The 15,284-nt window shown below is 61.0% G+C and overlaps 6 protein-coding genes across 6 annotated transcripts; 2 read left to right on the forward strand and 4 right to left on the reverse strand.

The window, feature by feature from the left end:
* Positions 1-3: 3 nt before the first annotated feature.
* Positions 4-695, reverse strand: Q8F55_002341 (uncharacterized protein; the record flags this gene model as incomplete). The annotated part of the gene is made up of 2 exons (XM_069350943.1): positions 4-357; positions 438-695. The coding sequence occupies 2 exons, from the start codon at positions 693-695 to the stop codon at positions 4-6; spliced, it is 612 nt and encodes a 203-aa protein (XP_069211329.1).
* Positions 696-3,035: 2,340 nt separating this feature from the next.
* PDE1 (3',5'-cyclic-nucleotide phosphodiesterase pde1) lies at positions 3,036-4,805 on the forward strand (the record flags this gene model as incomplete). The annotated part of the gene is made up of 8 exons (XM_069350944.1): positions 3,036-3,244; positions 3,292-3,350; positions 3,404-3,533; positions 3,575-3,907; positions 3,965-4,370; positions 4,426-4,538; positions 4,579-4,748; positions 4,798-4,805. The coding sequence occupies 8 exons, from the start codon at positions 3,036-3,038 to the stop codon at positions 4,803-4,805; spliced, it is 1,428 nt and encodes a 475-aa protein (XP_069211330.1).
* A 104-nt stretch (positions 4,806-4,909) lies between these two features.
* Positions 4,910-7,363, forward strand: Q8F55_002343 (uncharacterized protein; the record flags this gene model as incomplete). Its single annotated transcript, XM_069350945.1, has 6 exons — positions 4,910-4,946; positions 5,397-5,888; positions 5,925-6,279; positions 6,314-6,624; positions 6,660-7,094; positions 7,134-7,363. The coding sequence occupies 6 exons, from the start codon at positions 4,910-4,912 to the stop codon at positions 7,361-7,363; spliced, it is 1,860 nt and encodes a 619-aa protein (XP_069211331.1).
* Positions 7,364-7,438: 75 nt separating this feature from the next.
* On the reverse strand, positions 7,439-10,208 carry Q8F55_002344 (uncharacterized protein; the record flags this gene model as incomplete). The annotated part of the gene is made up of 11 exons (XM_069350946.1): positions 7,439-7,549; positions 7,586-7,690; positions 7,731-7,874; positions 7,913-8,195; positions 8,236-8,528; positions 8,573-8,783; positions 8,829-9,238; positions 9,276-9,618; positions 9,657-9,727; positions 9,774-9,948; positions 9,988-10,208. 11 exons carry the CDS (start codon positions 10,206-10,208, stop codon positions 7,439-7,441), a joined length of 2,367 nt encoding a protein of 788 aa, XP_069211332.1.
* Positions 10,209-10,386: 178 nt separating this feature from the next.
* Q8F55_002345 (uncharacterized protein) lies at positions 10,387-12,213 on the reverse strand (the record flags this gene model as incomplete). Its single annotated transcript, XM_069350947.1, has 7 exons — positions 10,387-10,485; positions 10,539-10,611; positions 10,659-10,761; positions 10,819-11,177; positions 11,225-11,779; positions 11,826-12,067; positions 12,124-12,213. 7 exons carry the CDS (start codon positions 12,211-12,213, stop codon positions 10,387-10,389), a joined length of 1,521 nt encoding a protein of 506 aa, XP_069211333.1.
* Positions 12,214-12,484: 271 nt separating this feature from the next.
* On the reverse strand, positions 12,485-15,252 carry POP1_2 (Ribonucleases P/MRP protein subunit pop1; the record flags this gene model as incomplete). The annotated part of the gene is made up of 10 exons (XM_069350948.1): positions 12,485-12,712; positions 12,752-13,138; positions 13,184-13,594; positions 13,632-13,809; positions 13,849-14,274; positions 14,322-14,568; positions 14,613-14,721; positions 14,769-14,883; positions 14,934-15,030; positions 15,078-15,252. The coding sequence occupies 10 exons, from the start codon at positions 15,250-15,252 to the stop codon at positions 12,485-12,487; spliced, it is 2,373 nt and encodes a 790-aa protein (XP_069211334.1).
* Between the last annotated feature and the right edge of the window lie 32 nt (positions 15,253-15,284).

Below are 15,284 nucleotides of genomic sequence, written 5' to 3' on the forward strand. Positions count from 1 at the left end.
TCGCTACTGGAGCGGCCTCATCTTAAAGTCGCGCTCGCCGAGTCCTCCGGGGCGGGGGTTGCGCGAGAAGGTCGAGATGACGCCCATTGCGCGGGCGCGGCGGACGAGCTTGCCGATGCGGCGCTGCGACTTCCAAGTGAGGCCCGTGATGTTGCGGCCGCGGATCTTGCCAATGTCGTCGACAAAGGCGCTGGCCATGAGGGGGTTGAGGGCGTGGTCGACGGGGTTTGAGCCGCGGAGGTGGAACGGGTCGATCTGGCGTGCGATGCGGTTGGGCGGGCCGAGCAGCGGGCGCTTGCTGCCGCCCCGCTTGGAGCTGTACAGCTCGTCGTGGGTGTAGGCCGAGGGCGGGGTGATCTGCGCGGGGTCAGCCGTGCCCCTCCTCTCTCTCCACCACGCTCTCCCCCCCACCCCACCCCACCCCACCCCACACCCACCTGGTTCGGCACAAAGGGGTTGCGGTTGTCCTTCTCGAGGGTGAGGTCGCGCATGCCGACCGTGCCGATCATGCCGCGCGCGGCGTCGTGCGGCGCGCCGGCGCCGGCGCCGGGCTGCTGGCTCGACGAGGCCGACGACGAAGCCTGCGAGCCGGTCAGGCGCGCGAGAAAGTCGGCGGCGCTCGGGCCAGCGCGCGGCGCCGACGTGTGCAGCGCGCGCAGGGAGCGCAGGGGGGCGAGGAGCGCTGGCCGGGACATTTTGGAGTGGGCGAGACGACGATGCAAGGTGCTGCCGACTTTGTCGAGGCAAGGCGCTGCCGACTTTGTTGAGGTCGAGTGAGTGGGCCTAGGTGGTGGATACGGAACTTTTCGGTTGGCCCCGTAGGCGCGCCAATTCACTTTCCAAGCCTAATCCCATTCATCCATAATGCTCCTACCACTACCAAACTGTATTTCTGAAACATGTCTCCCAGCGAGTAAAGCCGTGTGCACACCTGCACACACCGCGATCAGCACTGGGCGTCCACCTGCCTACCGGGACTGGCCGGCTGGCGACGACTGCTCTTCCCTCGTGAGGCCATTCCACGTTCACTGAGCCGAACGAAAATGATTAAATATGAGGGGGGGGGGGGGGGGCTGCCAGAGCAAGGAGGCAGGAAGGAAGGACAGATGAAGTGGGGAAGGATGCCGGCGTGCACGGCGAGACCACGGTTGCAGTCTGCCCTCGGTAAGCTTGAGCCATTGCCAGCGCATGTTCAAGCCCGGTGCATGGGCCTGCAGCGTTGGACGCTGCAGGTCGCGGTTACAGTGGAGACGATACAAGTGGTGGGTTGTGAAGAGACGAGTGGAGGTAGGACAGTGGATGGGCGCACACGACCTTTATAGGAGGGCAAGGGAGGGGCGCGAGGGCCTTGCCCGCCGTCTCCAAGGAGGCCGTCACGACGAGGTCGGGGCCGCGCACGATCGTTGGGCGGGTCGGTCGTCTATGGTGTCCCGTGCGCAGTCGAACTGGCGACAGTGGCAACAGTGGCCTCGACACACGACCGGCTGTAACAGCCGCCCCTGGCCGTGCGTGTCTGGCGCTTCTCGCCCCGGTTGCCTGCTCGCACCCACCCCACCCCGTGCCAAGACTGGCGAGGACGTAAGTGACCGCGCGCCGTGTCACAAACTGCCACCCGCGTGCACCTCGTGACCAGACGGGCCTGATCGGTCTGACCATTGTGGTCACATTGCGCGACGAGGCAGTCAGGCGCCACGACGCACGACGACAAGCGCAGACACGAGGAATGGATCGACGCAGGGCTGTGCAGCGCGCTGCGCTGCGTGCTCGCTCAGTCACGTCGGAATCAGGGCGGGGTCCGTGCTGGCTCGAGGCAAGGGGGGCTCCAACTCTCCGCGTATCGAGCAGCTACGCGGGGCCTGTCCACCTCGCCGCGCCGCGCCCTGTCCGTGCGCCCGTGCTCTGCTCTTGCTCGCGAGCCTCTTAGCGAGCTCACAACCGACGACAGTAGCAAAACGCTGGCCTCTAGCGAGTATCGACCAACAGCCGAGCCCCGCGCCGCGCCCCCTCCGCCGCCGAGAGCAGGAGCCCATCGGTTCCGGTACCTCACCAGGCACAGATGGAGGCGATCGCTGCGGTCCTCATTCGCGGCAGGCGGGCGGGGCGGGCTGGCGGGCGGCGTCCTGTCCTCGTGCCGTGACGGAATGACTGGTGAGACCTAGTTGAGACGCACCCGTGTGTCGCTTTGTCTCATCTCAAAGCATGCCAGTTCCAAACGCCGCGTGCATTGTTTTGGCCGTTGCACCTTTGGCCTTGAGCCTCCGTGTCGGACCTGGCTGTGCGCGGTGCCCATGGCGGGGGTGGGTGGAGGCCATGAGCCAGCCAGGCACAGTGACGCAACCCCGACTAGACCGACGTCAGAAGGCGGCAGCAGCGCGCAAAGCCAAGCATCCAGCCGACTGGCACGCAGCCAGGCAGGCAGCCAGGCAGACGCCTCCGCCCGCCGCCCGCCCGCCTGCCGCCTCCGCCTCCGGATTGTGTCGTCCTAGTGCCAGGCCAGTGCCGCCGCGCCGCGCCCGCCGCCGCCGCCGCCCTCGCCGGCAGCCTTCCCCCACCCCCACCCATTCATATCTATCCTGTCTTGCATCGTGGTCCTTGCTTGGCTCGACAAGCTGCTGCCCCTGCTGCTCCTGCTCCTCCCCCCTTCATCCCTGCTCGTCGTGCGCGTGCTTCTTGCGACCGACCCCCTCCCCCACCGTCGTCATTCTTGCAGCCATCCATCCAGCCAGCCAGTCAGCCCCGAGCCGTGTGATCGACAAACAAGGATCGACACGCCGCCGCGCAGCATCGTCCACTTTGATTCTTCTTCTCCAAACTCGCTCGCTTGCACCAGGCTGGGGCGACAAGTCGTCGGACCACCCATCACTCTGGCATCTGCCATCTCTAGCTCGCCTCACTCGACTTGCACTAGCAGTCTCAACACAAAAACGTCACACTAGCCGCCGCCGTCGCTGCCGCCGTCGCCGCCCGATCTCACCGCATCACACCTTCTCACCCCCCACCACATCGTCCAGTTGATCAACACCAATCCCACAGTCATGCCGACAAGAACACGCCGCGCAGCCAACGCTGCCAGTACCAGCGCCACGCCATCCCTGGACGTACCGCCGTCGCTCGGCAACTCGATTAGCGCCCAATCCGTCGCGGCGAATGTCAACATGGCAAGTCCGGGGCCGAGCAGGGAGCCTGCCTTTGAGATGGTTATTCTCGGCTGTGGGGGAGGGCCGCTGGAGACAGATTGTTCGGGGTGAGCTGATCCGGCCACCAACTCCGAGCTGCAGCTGACGTCCACAGCTACCTCGTCAAGCCTCTGCAGAGCCGGTGGGAAGACGGTGTGCTCGCATTGGAGGGCGGTGCGTTTGATACCCACAAAGCTACCACCTAGACTTACTGACCTTCCCTTCAGGCTCAGGCATCGGCGCCCTCGCCAACTTGTTGAAGACGCAACCTGCCTCGAGCCTGTTTCCCACTGTCGTCTTCCCCGATACGCACACGACGCCGGTGCTGCAGGCGGCGTACATCTTCTCCTTCCTCACGTGGGTTGACCGCCGACTTTCCGTCTCGCTAAACAACTCAGGTGCTACCTCATCACACATGCCCATCTCGATCACGCCGCCTCGCTCATCATGATGTCTGGCTCGGTCCCGCCGCGCATCCGCGAGCCGTTTCCGAGTGGACACGCACATACTCCGACGTCGGGGACAACCCCTCCGGTCGACATCTGCCCTCCTCGGCGCATCCCAGTGTACGCAAGACGAGAGACTCTCGATAAGCTCGCGGGGGCGTATGGAGGGGGACTCTGGCCTGAACTGTCGACATGGGCAGTGGAGCAAGACCCTGGCAATGGCGGAAAGCGCAAGCGGAGAAGAGTCGAGGAGGACCTGACTGGTGTTGGACCCATGTTTTCCACGTGAGCTCATGGACTGCCCGAGTACTGTCCTATCGCTGACCACACTGGCCACTTCAGACTGGATCCAGGCAAGAGCCACAGTCAGCTTCACTGGACGCTGCCCGTCAGCACCCTGCTGTTCCCCACCTCACATGGGTGCACTTCGCACGGTGCTTACCCTTCGTCCGCTGTCTTTGTTCGATACGAACCTTCTCTGCTGTCTTCTGAACCGCAAGGTTCGACTTCGGCCAGTGCCAGCCAGAGCAAGTTATCGACACCACCGGACGAGGAGAGTGTGGCTGGTGACGGCGCAAGTTCGGCGGGGAGCGAGTTCCTCTTCTTTGGAGACGTGGAGAGCGCCTGGAGAGCCCCCACGGAGGAACACATCGATAAGGAAAACGGAGATCTTGCGCATCGACTCAATCACGCCATTTGGCAGCGGGCCGCCCAGAGCTTTGCCCAGGGGACCCTGTCGGCGATCTTTGTGAGTCACTGGAACCAGATGGCCGTTCAGTGCACAGACGCTGATGGCCTGGCAGATTGAGTGCTCCTACGATTCATCCCGTCCTGCCGCCCTCATGTACGGCCACCTGTCTCCTCCGGGCATCCTGCACGAGCTGCAGATCATGACATCGTACCTTCCTGCCGGGCCGTGAGTACGACTGGCTGTGACCCTGCTGACACCTGCTTAGACGGCCGTTGGAAGGATTGAAAGTGTATGTGACGCACATAAAAGAGTACCTGGTTCCGCACCCAAGTGGTCTCTCGTCACGCGAACTGGTTCGTAAGGAGCTTCTCGCCCTCACCGAGATCCACAACCTTGGCGTCGAGTTCCACATTGTGTCCCCAGGGGACCGTTTGTGTGAGTGCGGGCGGGACATCACTTGAACGCGTCGGTGCTAATCCCACAGTGATATGATTTAGTTAATTATCGTTGGGCCGACAATGGATCAGAAGTGGATCGAGTGTGGCAACATGCCGCCGGAAGTGGAGTGTACAAATAGTGGTTTTCCATGTCAACTTATGATGGCGCCGGCTATCAGCACGGCACGCAACATCCGTGCGTCGTGTTGAAGTCGTGAGTTAGTTCTGACACTAACACTCCCGCGTCAAGTCATTCACTTGACACGTTCTCGGCCGTAAGCGACAATGCGAGGACAATACAACGGCGCATGTGGTGATTACAAGCAACAGTAGCGTGATCGACTTTTTGGCGGATCGGTCGTGTCCGACAAACTCACCCGCGCCGGCGCCACATCCCTGGGGCGATAATCTGCGGCCACCTTGCTTGCTCCGAGGACCGTGTCCTTTGCCCATTGTCTCAAGCCAGCTGCAGTGTCGAGCTCGCAGCAGATGTCTTCGTCGTCGTCGTCGTCGTCGTCGTCGTCGTCGTCGTCGTCGTCGTCGTCGTCGTCGTCGTCGTCGTCGTCGTCGTCGTCGTCGTCGTCGTCGTCGTCGTCGTCGTCGTCAAGTATGCCGACGCTGGCTGCAGGCGCCTCACGCCCCGCAGCTGCCGGGCACCCGCGACCCGACAGCCTCGCGGAAACCGCCACGGTGATTTCCGATCTTTCCAAAGCGCCTTCCGAGCTCTCCAAGGCGTCCTTTGACAGCACTCGCCCAAACACACAAGGTATCCAGATCACACGGTATCGCTCGCTCGAGGGTGCGTCGCCCGCCGCGCCGCTCGCGCGCATCCTGTCGGCGACGCGCGCTCGCTCGCCAGCACCAGCACCAGCACCCGACTCTGACCGCCACCCAAATCCCTACCCCGGCCTCGGGACCGCCGCCGACCCGTACCTCGTCGACTTCCTCCCCGGCGAGCAGGCAAACCCGTACAACTGGTCGACGGCCTACCGCTGGGGCGTGACGGCGGTCGTCGCCCTCTCGACGCTGTGCATCGCGTTCTGTAGCTCGGCGTACGCGTCGACGCTGGGCGACGTCGAGCGCCGGTTCGGTGTCTCGACCGAAGTCGGGATCGTGGGGCTGAGCCTCTACGTTTTGGGTGGGTGCGTACCATTGTCCTCAACTCACCATGCAGGCTTCGGCGTCGGCCCGCTCATCTGGGCGCCCCTCTCGGAAATCTACGGCCGCACAGCCGCCTTCATGTGGTCGTACCCCCTCTTCTGCGTCTTCAACCTCGTCTGCGCCGTGTCCCAGAACATTGAGACGCTCCTCATCGCCCGGCTGCTGGCCGGCACGTTCGGCTCGTCGCCCATCACCAACGCCGGCGGGCAGATCAGCGACATGTGGGCGAGCCACGAACGGGCCCTCGCCACCAGCCTGTTCGCCCTCGCGCCCTTCCTCGGCCCCGTGTTCGGCCCGATCGTCGGCGGCTTCGTGGCAGAGTACAAGGGCTTCCGCTGGGTCTTCTGGGTGCAGTTCTTCTTCTCCGTGTAGGTCGTGGCCCGCGGCCCCAGCTGACGCCAGCGCAATGCTCACGCTCACCACCTTCCTCGTGCCGGAAACCTACGCGCCGACGCTGCTGCGCCGCAAGGCCGCGCGCCTGCAAAAGGAGGCCGACGCCGCGGGCACCGGCGAGGTGTTCATCGCCAAATTCGACGCCGTCAAGCTCACCCGCGCACAAGTCTTCAAGATCAACATGAGCCGCCCGTTCCAGCTCGTCGTGCGCGAGCTCATCGTCTTCAGCCTGGGCATCTACGGCGCCATCGTCTACGCGACCCTGTACCTCTTCTTCGCCGTCTTCCCCATCGTGTTCCGCCAGTACCGCGGCTGGTCGCGTAAGTCTGCGTACCTGCTGCCGCGCTGACCCCAGTCGGCGTCTCGGGCCTCGCCTTCACGGGCATGGGCGTCGGCCTCGTCCTCGGCAACTGCCTCACGCCCGTGTTCAACCGGTTCCACAACCGCGCCGTGGCCAACGCCGCGGCGCGCGGCGAGCCCGTCGCCCCAGAGGCCCGCCTCGTCGGCGCGTGTGTCGGCGCAGTCCTCCTCCCCGTCGGCCTGTTCGTCTTCGCCTGGACGTCGACACCAAACGTGCACTGGATCGTACCCATCATCGCGTCGGTCCCGTTCGGTGCCGGCTTCCTCCTCATCTTCTCCAGCATGACCCTGTACCTCATCGACGCGTACGAGCTCTTCGCGGCCTCGGCCCTCGCCTCGGCCGCCGTCATGCGCGCTGTCTTCGCCGCAATCTTCCCCCTCTTCACCACCTACATGTACGCAAACCTCGGCCTCCACTGGGCCGGAACTCGTGAGTGCGCCGTCTCGGGTGTCGTGCTCATCCATCCAGTCGTCGCGTTTCTCTCACTCATGTGCACACCCATGCCCTTCCTCTTCCACCGCTACGGCGCAGTCCTGCGCCGAAACTCCAAGTATGCCCCCTCGGGACCGCAAGACTCTGGTGACGTGGACAAGGTGCCACAGCCGAGGGAAGAGGAAGCCCTCGAGCCAGAGTATGGCCCTCATGCTGGAGAACAGGCCCGTCTTGAGCGGGAAAAGCGCACTGCGTCAGCAGTCTAGACTACATAGATGATACAATGCCCTGTATCAATGTGCTTCTACTGGTGTATGCAATATGCTATGACGATTTCTCAATCAGACCTCGTCGCCGGCGTAGCGAACGTCGGCGTTGTGTTCCAACCATGCCATCCACTTCTTCAGGTATGAGCTTCCTTTGCTCACGGTATCAGAGTCTCCGACCACACACTGGGGTTCAGCCTCACCACGCACGAGGTCACTCACCAGCTGACGACGAGGTCGTGTCATTGCAACATTCAGTCGCCGGTACTCGCCAAGGAAACCGACGTCTCCGGTTTCGTTGGAGCGAACGAGGCTGAGAATAATGGCCTGGAGCGTTTAGCTACTGCTGGGCATCATGTTCACCCACATCTCGTTCTTGGCCCTGCAGACCGTCCACACTCCCGATAGTCATGTCAGGGAACTCCTCTTGCAGTTGGGCCGAGATGAGAGAGACCTGCGCCTGGTAGGGCGTGACAATGCCAACCTCCGAGGACGGGACGCCGGATGCAACCTGGGTGTGAGCGGCCTGACGCTGCAAACCACACTCACAAGTTTTCGAGCCCACTTCGCCACGATCGCAGCCTCATTCTCGTTGCTCTTGCTACCTTCGCCAATCGACCCCTTGGAGTCGCCGTCGGTGCGCTCGAAGAACTCGCACCCAGCGGTGTCGAAGAAGACGACTGTGTGGCCCAGTAAATCTATGGAATCTTCACTTGTTGGGTCGGCAATTGTCGGCAAGTCCAGAAGGGTGTGCTCAGCGACAGAGGGGTCGGAGAGCAAGTCGTCGTTGTACAGAGTGGTAGCAGGGAACGCGGCAATGTTCTTATTCATGCTGAAGCCAAGTCAGTGCCATGCCAGGTCCCTCTACTCACCGATATTGCACCTTGAGCACCTTCTTGATGCCAGCACCGTAGAGCATCTCCAGTCGATCGAATAGTGTGGTCTCGAGAGTTCGAGGGGGGCGCAGGCGGCTCTGCTGCTTGCCATTCTGGCCATCCTCAGCGGATGAGGCATTAGCCGAGGCGCCAGCAGGAGCAGCATCTGGCTTCGGCTGCTTGTCGTCCTTGCTTGCGACACTTTCGGCCGCTCCACCCTTCCCATTGCTCTCCTTGACCTTCTTCGCCTTTGACGCATTGTCCGGCTTTGCCAGAATTGTCGGAGGAAGCTGACCAAGTCAGCAGACGTCGTAGGCAAAAATACAACACCTACCTGCTGAGGATCACCAGCGAGGATGAGCTTCTTCGCCTTGAGGATGGGCACCCAGCAGACTGCCTCGATCGCCTGGGTTGCCTCATCAACGATCGCGACGTCAAACGCCAGGTTGTTGAGCTGCTTGGCGCCTGCCGTGTGACAGGTAGCCAGGACAACACGAGCCGACCTCACAACGTTGGTAACGACCTTGGCTTCGCGCTGGCGATACCTTGCAGTCGTTCAGCATGGCCTCGAGCGCTGGAGGGCAACCTACTCTTTACGCAGCTCGCGCACCTCCTCCCACTTCTTGCCGCGCTCTCTCCCCTTGACAGCGCCCTTCTCGCCACGCTTCCTCCCCAGGTCGCCAAGATGGCCGTTGATCTCCTTGCCGATGTCGCGAACCAGTTCTCCACCGTCGCTGTTCGTGGCCCGCCAGTCGAGCGTCTCGTGAATGAGATCCCGGTGGACACGGGTGGGGTGACCAAGGCGTAGAATAGAACCTGGAGGAAGAAGAGCCGAATAAGGCGCCTGCTGCGACAAGGCATGCAGTCGGAGGAGAAGGTTGTCGAGCGCCAGGTTGGACGGCGTAGTCACCAGAATGCGGGGCGGAAGCGTGGTGCCTTCTGCAGCTGGGCGGGCAAGGAGCTGAAAGATGAGCTCCACGAGCGTGTGTGTCTTTCCAGTCTTCCAGTCAGCTCGCGCCGCGGGTATCCGCACTCACCCCTGGAGGGCCGTGAATGCACGCGACCTGGTCAGCTCGCAGGCAGAAGTCGATTGCCTCCTTCTGGCTGTCATTCAGCCGCTCCCCAAACCAGCGTATGGCGGGGTCGTCTTCTGGCAGCGCAGAGATTGGCCGTGCGACATGATCGCCCCACGTCGGCTGCTGCATTCCGAGCAAGGTTCGTACCAGAGGGACATTGGCGTTGGCCGCGACCTTTGCGTCTGCAGAGTCGGCCGCCGCGCCGCCGTCGCCCCCAACCACCTCCTCTGGCACGACGATTCGTTCGAGGTGCTTGAGGGTACGAGACATGCGGTCAAAGGTTGCCGAGTTTGCAAGCTTCAGCCTGGGTACGGTAAGTCGCGGACGTTGTAAGCGACGCACAGTCTCAGCCTCTCGGGCAGATCCACATCTTTGCCCTCGCTAACGGCGACGACTACGCGCTCGGCCGTCACCTGTGGTTTGTCAGTAACAGTCCACAGGCTTAAGGTCAGCGCTGACCTTGGACACCACGCCCTCCAGGCCAACAGACTCGTCGCTCTTGGCCTTGGACTTGCTCTTGCCTCCCGAGCCGCTGACGTGCTCCTCGATCCGGACAGGGTCGCCGCTCCGAAAGGAGTGGGGTGGGAGGGCCGTGTTGACATGGTATGCGAGGGGGCGGCACAGCTCGATCAAGCTTAAGGAGTCAGCAGGCTCGGCTAGTACTGTATCTCACCTCTTACCACCCAGGCCGACACTTATCGACGCGACGCCCAGGCCACCGAGCGAGAGCCCTCGCTGCTCGAGAAGCTTCGGACTGCAGTTGGAGTTGAGGAGCCGAGTCTGCTCTTCCTCCTCGTCCCGCTCCTGCTGCAATAGCAGCTGGTGGCGAGATATGAACTCTTTCAGGTCCGATCGCGAAGGCTGCTGTGGTTGGAGAAGAACAGGAGCAGCCATGGTTGCTGAGGGAGGCTGAGTGGAGACCGAATGGACAAAGGTCTAGGCTGACGAAGTCGTCAGTTGCAACCAAACTACCTCCACCGGCTCCGACGGCCCACTGTACGGCACGGCACCATTCCCATGATGCGACTCTGTTGCAACGCAAATCTTGCATTCTGTCTACTGCATTCACCCATCATGCCTCCTGCCAGACACCGTATATAGCCGCTGGTCCCCTCAGATTGTAGTCAACCTTGTTGACGTAGTGCTTGCCCGCCGTGTCGTTGAACGCAACCTGAGGGAATCTGGTCAGCCTCCGCGACATAAATCTGGCCGTCCATGACTCACCTTCGCAACCATCGATGCTCCCAAGAATGGAGCAAGATCAGAGGTCGCACCCTTGAAGTTTGCAATGTATTCACTAGCCCGCTGTTAGCAGCTACTACGACCCACTGCCGAAAAACTCACGGAATGCTCAACAATCTCACTTTGTCTGCCTGCGAGTCCGAAGGCAGGTCGGTGCTGCTCAGCAGGAAAGGAGCGAGGTAGCTGGCAAGGGCAATCGGGAAGGCTGAAGATGGTCAGCCACTCGTTCTCCACAGGCCCCAGGCCAAGCAGCTCCACTCACACTTGAAGCGGGCAATGTCGCCCACAACAGCGATGCCGTCCCAGATTGGGAGGCGCTCGAAAATGGTCAAGGAAGAGCTCTCGACTGCCCGTCCCACAGCCTCCCAAACGGTGTCACCACCCGGAGTCTTTCCAAGCAGCAGAGGTTCAGCCAAACGGTGACGGACAGGTCCAACAGCAATCTCCTTCTCTGGGAGGGACGGGATGGTCACTGCGATGAAGTCGTTGGCGATGGCGGCGGCCGCAGCGTCAGCTGCAGCGGACGCCTTGGAGGCGGCAGCGGCAGCCGCCGCAGCCTGAGCCTTCTTGGACTTGTGCGAAGCAGCAGCAGCCGGTTGAGGGACGGCATCGGCAGTGAGCCTGAGGAGGCGTTAGAGATTCGCTCAACACCCACACGCGAGACTCACTTCTTGGCGACGTCAAACGCGTCGTCCTCGGCCTCTGGCACCGCGGCCACCACAACTGCCTTGGTTGCTCCCTTGGCGACGGGGACCTCGATATCGTCACCAGTGCACTCGGCAAAGATGAACTCGCGAATCTCTCGGACGAGCTTTTCCCTCTGTCCAGGCTCCCAGGAAGAGACACCGGAAACGGATGCCAGCTCGGTGGTGAGGTTCTTGTCGTTGAGCAAGAGCTTCTCGAGATACTCCTCGCAGTCGGCCTCTCCAATGTCGACAGACGTGGAGCACTCCCAGCGCACAATCGAATCTGTCACAATGGCCACTTCCGAGGTCTTGCGTCCAACGTGGAGGACTGCGCCTGTGACGGCATTCTGGGCGTACAGCGCGGCCAGAGGGGACGGCAGAAGCGAAAAGATTGGCGCGTTGAGGTTCTCGAATGCCATCTGGCAGTACAGCTCCTGATCAGACAAGGGCAGAGCTGATGGGTTCGATGGAGGGACAAGCAGGAGAGGATGCGTGTTGTTGCTGGGCTTGATGTTCAACAGGGAGTAAACATGGATCCTGTCGCTGTCAGTTCACATGTCAAGACGTGTAGCTTGCAACTGACAGGACAAACTCGCGTCCCTCCCAATCCTGGGTCTCTCCTTCGCTCACGAAGGGCCATCGGACCTCGATCTGGTCGGCGTTCGCTGCCAAAGCCTTGTCGAGCTGCTCGCCGACCAGCCATTCGCTTCGCGCTGGATCTGAGGACGCAGCAGGCGCCTCGCTCATGGGGGTGTCGCCGTTCAAGTCGACTACGCTCGTCTCGTTCTTACTTGATGATGGGACACCATAACAAGCCTTCACAGTCTGTGGATGAGGTCGCGTCAGAGAGGCACAACAAACACAAAGTCGACGCGACTGACGATGGCGGGACGTGTAAACAAGTCGCTCACGCCGTGAATGGCTCGGATGTAGTCGGTATCGACATGAATCACGACGGGGTGGTGACTCATGATGGAGTTGAGCTTTTGCTTTGGAGTGGATTGTTTGTTGACAACAAGTTGGATGGATGTCGAGTGAGCCGAACAGAGTCACCGCGGCAGACAACACACGCGCGACAAACAGCACCTTTCATGTCACAAAGGCGCGTCACCATTCCATAGGCGCTAAAATGCGTTCCGCGCCTATTGCCAAACAAGGCAACTACCACCATACAATACAGCCCGCATCCCTCATACTTCACTCTCTTGCTACATACATGCATATGAATCAATGGTCGGTACCCTATGGAACAAGCGAAACCGATGCTAGGCGGTGAATGATACCGTTTGCGTTACGAGTCTGAACAAGGGCGGTTTCTGGCTGCTGCTGAGAAGCAGACGCTGCGTCAAGCAAGCCCAGGTATCCCTTCAATGATACTGTTGCCACGCCATGACCATGACCCCTGGTCAAGGAAATGTTGCCAGAGTTGACAAAGCCGATGATTTCCTTCGGCTTGATCGTCTCCCCAAGCTGTGGGGTCAGTATGCTCCCCTCGATCGCCAAACCTACATGTTGCACTGCACTGGAGCTGCCGTCGGTCTGCATGCAACTTGCTAGCTCGTCGGCGTCGCGTTCCTGGGCCTGCAGCCATGCGGCGCGTTCCTCTTCGTTTGTGGCATACAGGATTGCCATGTCGGATGGAGAGCCTCGCCCAACGGCATTGACTTCAACGTGGCAAAGCGCATCGTCGAACAGCCGAATGGCATCGGCGTCTGGCAGGAGCCCCATTCCCCGACGACGGCGGAAGACGTTCACCAACTTGAGGAGGTAAGCAGGGCGATCGCTTGAGAGGCGGAGCTTCTGCAGGAATGGTGACAGCGCGGATGTGAAGAGCCATGGTTGGCAGGCTGCCTGCTCCCCGTTCATAGCGGACTCCTCTACCGCCTCGACACCCCCCTGAATAAGTCAGAGCAGCCCGACACGATGAGACACTGCACTTACTGCCAGCAGCTCTGGCCAGTTCGGACGGAAAGGATACAGCGTTCCCAGCGCGGAGTACTGTGGACGCTTTCCAGGAGGCTTGCGGAGCCAGCGGGTCTCAGCTTCCCTCGCCTGCGACGCCTCCCAGGCGGCACCAGCAGCACAGGTTGCACCCCAATGCTCCGGGAAAGATGGGGCACCTGCCTCTCGATACTGGACACGTCGCTCTTGCAATCCAATGTGGCGAGCACGGCAGAACAGGAATGATGGAAGGAAGGCCATTGCCCATCCCTTGGGAATCAACAGCGTGAAGCCATGGAAAGCTGATGACTCGCTGTCCGCGTTTGAAGACTGAACGGTGCGCTTCAACAGGTTGATAGGAATCCGATTGTCCTTCGATGTAGGTTGAAGGTGGGACCCCGGCAGTGCCATCTGAGGAGTCAGCCACCGAGTCACAGCTCGAGCATACCTTGTAACGACGGATGTCCAGTTGGGCCTTGGTGAATGTTGGCTTGGAGATGCCACGACGAAGATCCTCTCTCCAAAGGTCACTCCACGCCAGAACACCGTCATCGCTGGGCAAAAGGGCGTGGGTGATGGCTGCCGAGCTGGGTTCGGCAACGCTCGTGCCACTCGAGTGAGGAAAGCTGCGTTATTCAGCAACTGCATACCTGACGGAGACGTACGTGAGTCGTGGATCGTGAACCTGGCAGCCAATGATGGTGCCGTCGGGGATCTGCGCTGGGTCCATTGCGAGGAGAACCTCGATGTTTTGCCGCTTCTTCTCAGATATTGACGGTGCGCTGAGATGCAAAATGCGGGACAGGACGTGTCCCGCCAAAGGGCCCATGATCTCAAACGATTCAATGGAATCTCTGAGTTCGTTGATCTTCAACGGGGTCGCGATGCCAGTTGGGCTACTAGTCGCTGCCTCACGAATAGCGGTGGCAGCTTCATCGTAGATGGAAGGGTGTATGCGAATCCAGACGCGCCGAGAACTGGGCTGTTGGGGTTGTGGCTCCCACAAAACTTCAACTGGTCCGATCAAGCGGTGAGGGAATGCCGACGGCCAGTGCAAAGTGGTGTGAGCGACGCGGCTCCCGTTCTCGATTCTGAGTGGATGTCAGCGCGAGGGCGACCCGGCGAACAATCGACTCACCGAGGCCCAGCAATTGGACCGCCAGAAGTGACTTGAGCCAGAACATCAATGATGTGCTGCTGATCTCCTTGCAGCTCCAGCGTTCCAAAGTAGCTGACGTCCTGGACCGTTGCCTGTCGTCGGGCTGCGCGATACGATGACCGGAAGCACTTGAGGGTAGGGCTCAGAGGGAGTCGGTAGCCCCAAAGGTTGATCATGTGGAATCGCTTGGCATGGAACAGATGCGTAGCAAGCCAGCGCTTGTCAACTGAAGGATTAGGACGATCTTCCCAGTGGACAGCAGTGACTCACGCTGCCTGCTTCGCAGCTGCGCCGTTCGACTTTCGCCACGCAGGTTTCCCCTTGCGCGAAGCTTGGCCTTCTTCTTATGAATGCGCGCAGTGTTGTCACCCAAGTCAATCTGTACGACTGTTAGCAGGCCCCCTGCTGTCAGTGGAAGAAACGCACCTCAGCTTTGGCACGACTCCGCAAGCGCTTCGGCACCCGCCGGGGGTTGTGACTTGCAGCCCGACGACGAAGATGCCGAGGCAAAGACTGAAAGGCCCTCGAGTTGCTCTGAGCACTGAAAAGATCGTCAGCTTGCTGAGTGCCCATGGCGGTGCATCAACGTACGCTGCCAGCTTGACTGCATTCTGGAGAGCCTGAATCTCAATGGCGCGAACCTCTGCGAAGCGCTCAACCTGAAGAGCCCCAGGGAGTTTACTCGCGTCTGCATCGTGGTCAGCCAACGACCCTTCCAAAGCTTGCTGGACGTACTCTTGATCAAATCATGAACGCCCTTGAGCACGACCTTCTCCCTTCCCTTGCCCCTCGCCTTGGCCTGCTGGTTGGAGTTGAGCAGATCAGAGGTCTTGGGGATGGACTTGAAGGGCTTGCCTTTGCCGTTTGTAGGCGCAGGTTTGCCCTTGGGCCCAGATCCAGGCTTGGACATGAAGCGTGAAGGGGGTGTTGTGGGTTGTTGAC

Source organism: Vanrija albida, assembly GCF_041260175.1.
Source record: "Vanrija albida strain AlHP1 chromosome Unknown contig_2, whole genome shotgun sequence".
NCBI classification, from domain to species: Eukaryota; Fungi; Basidiomycota; class Tremellomycetes; order Trichosporonales; family Trichosporonaceae; genus Vanrija; species Vanrija albida.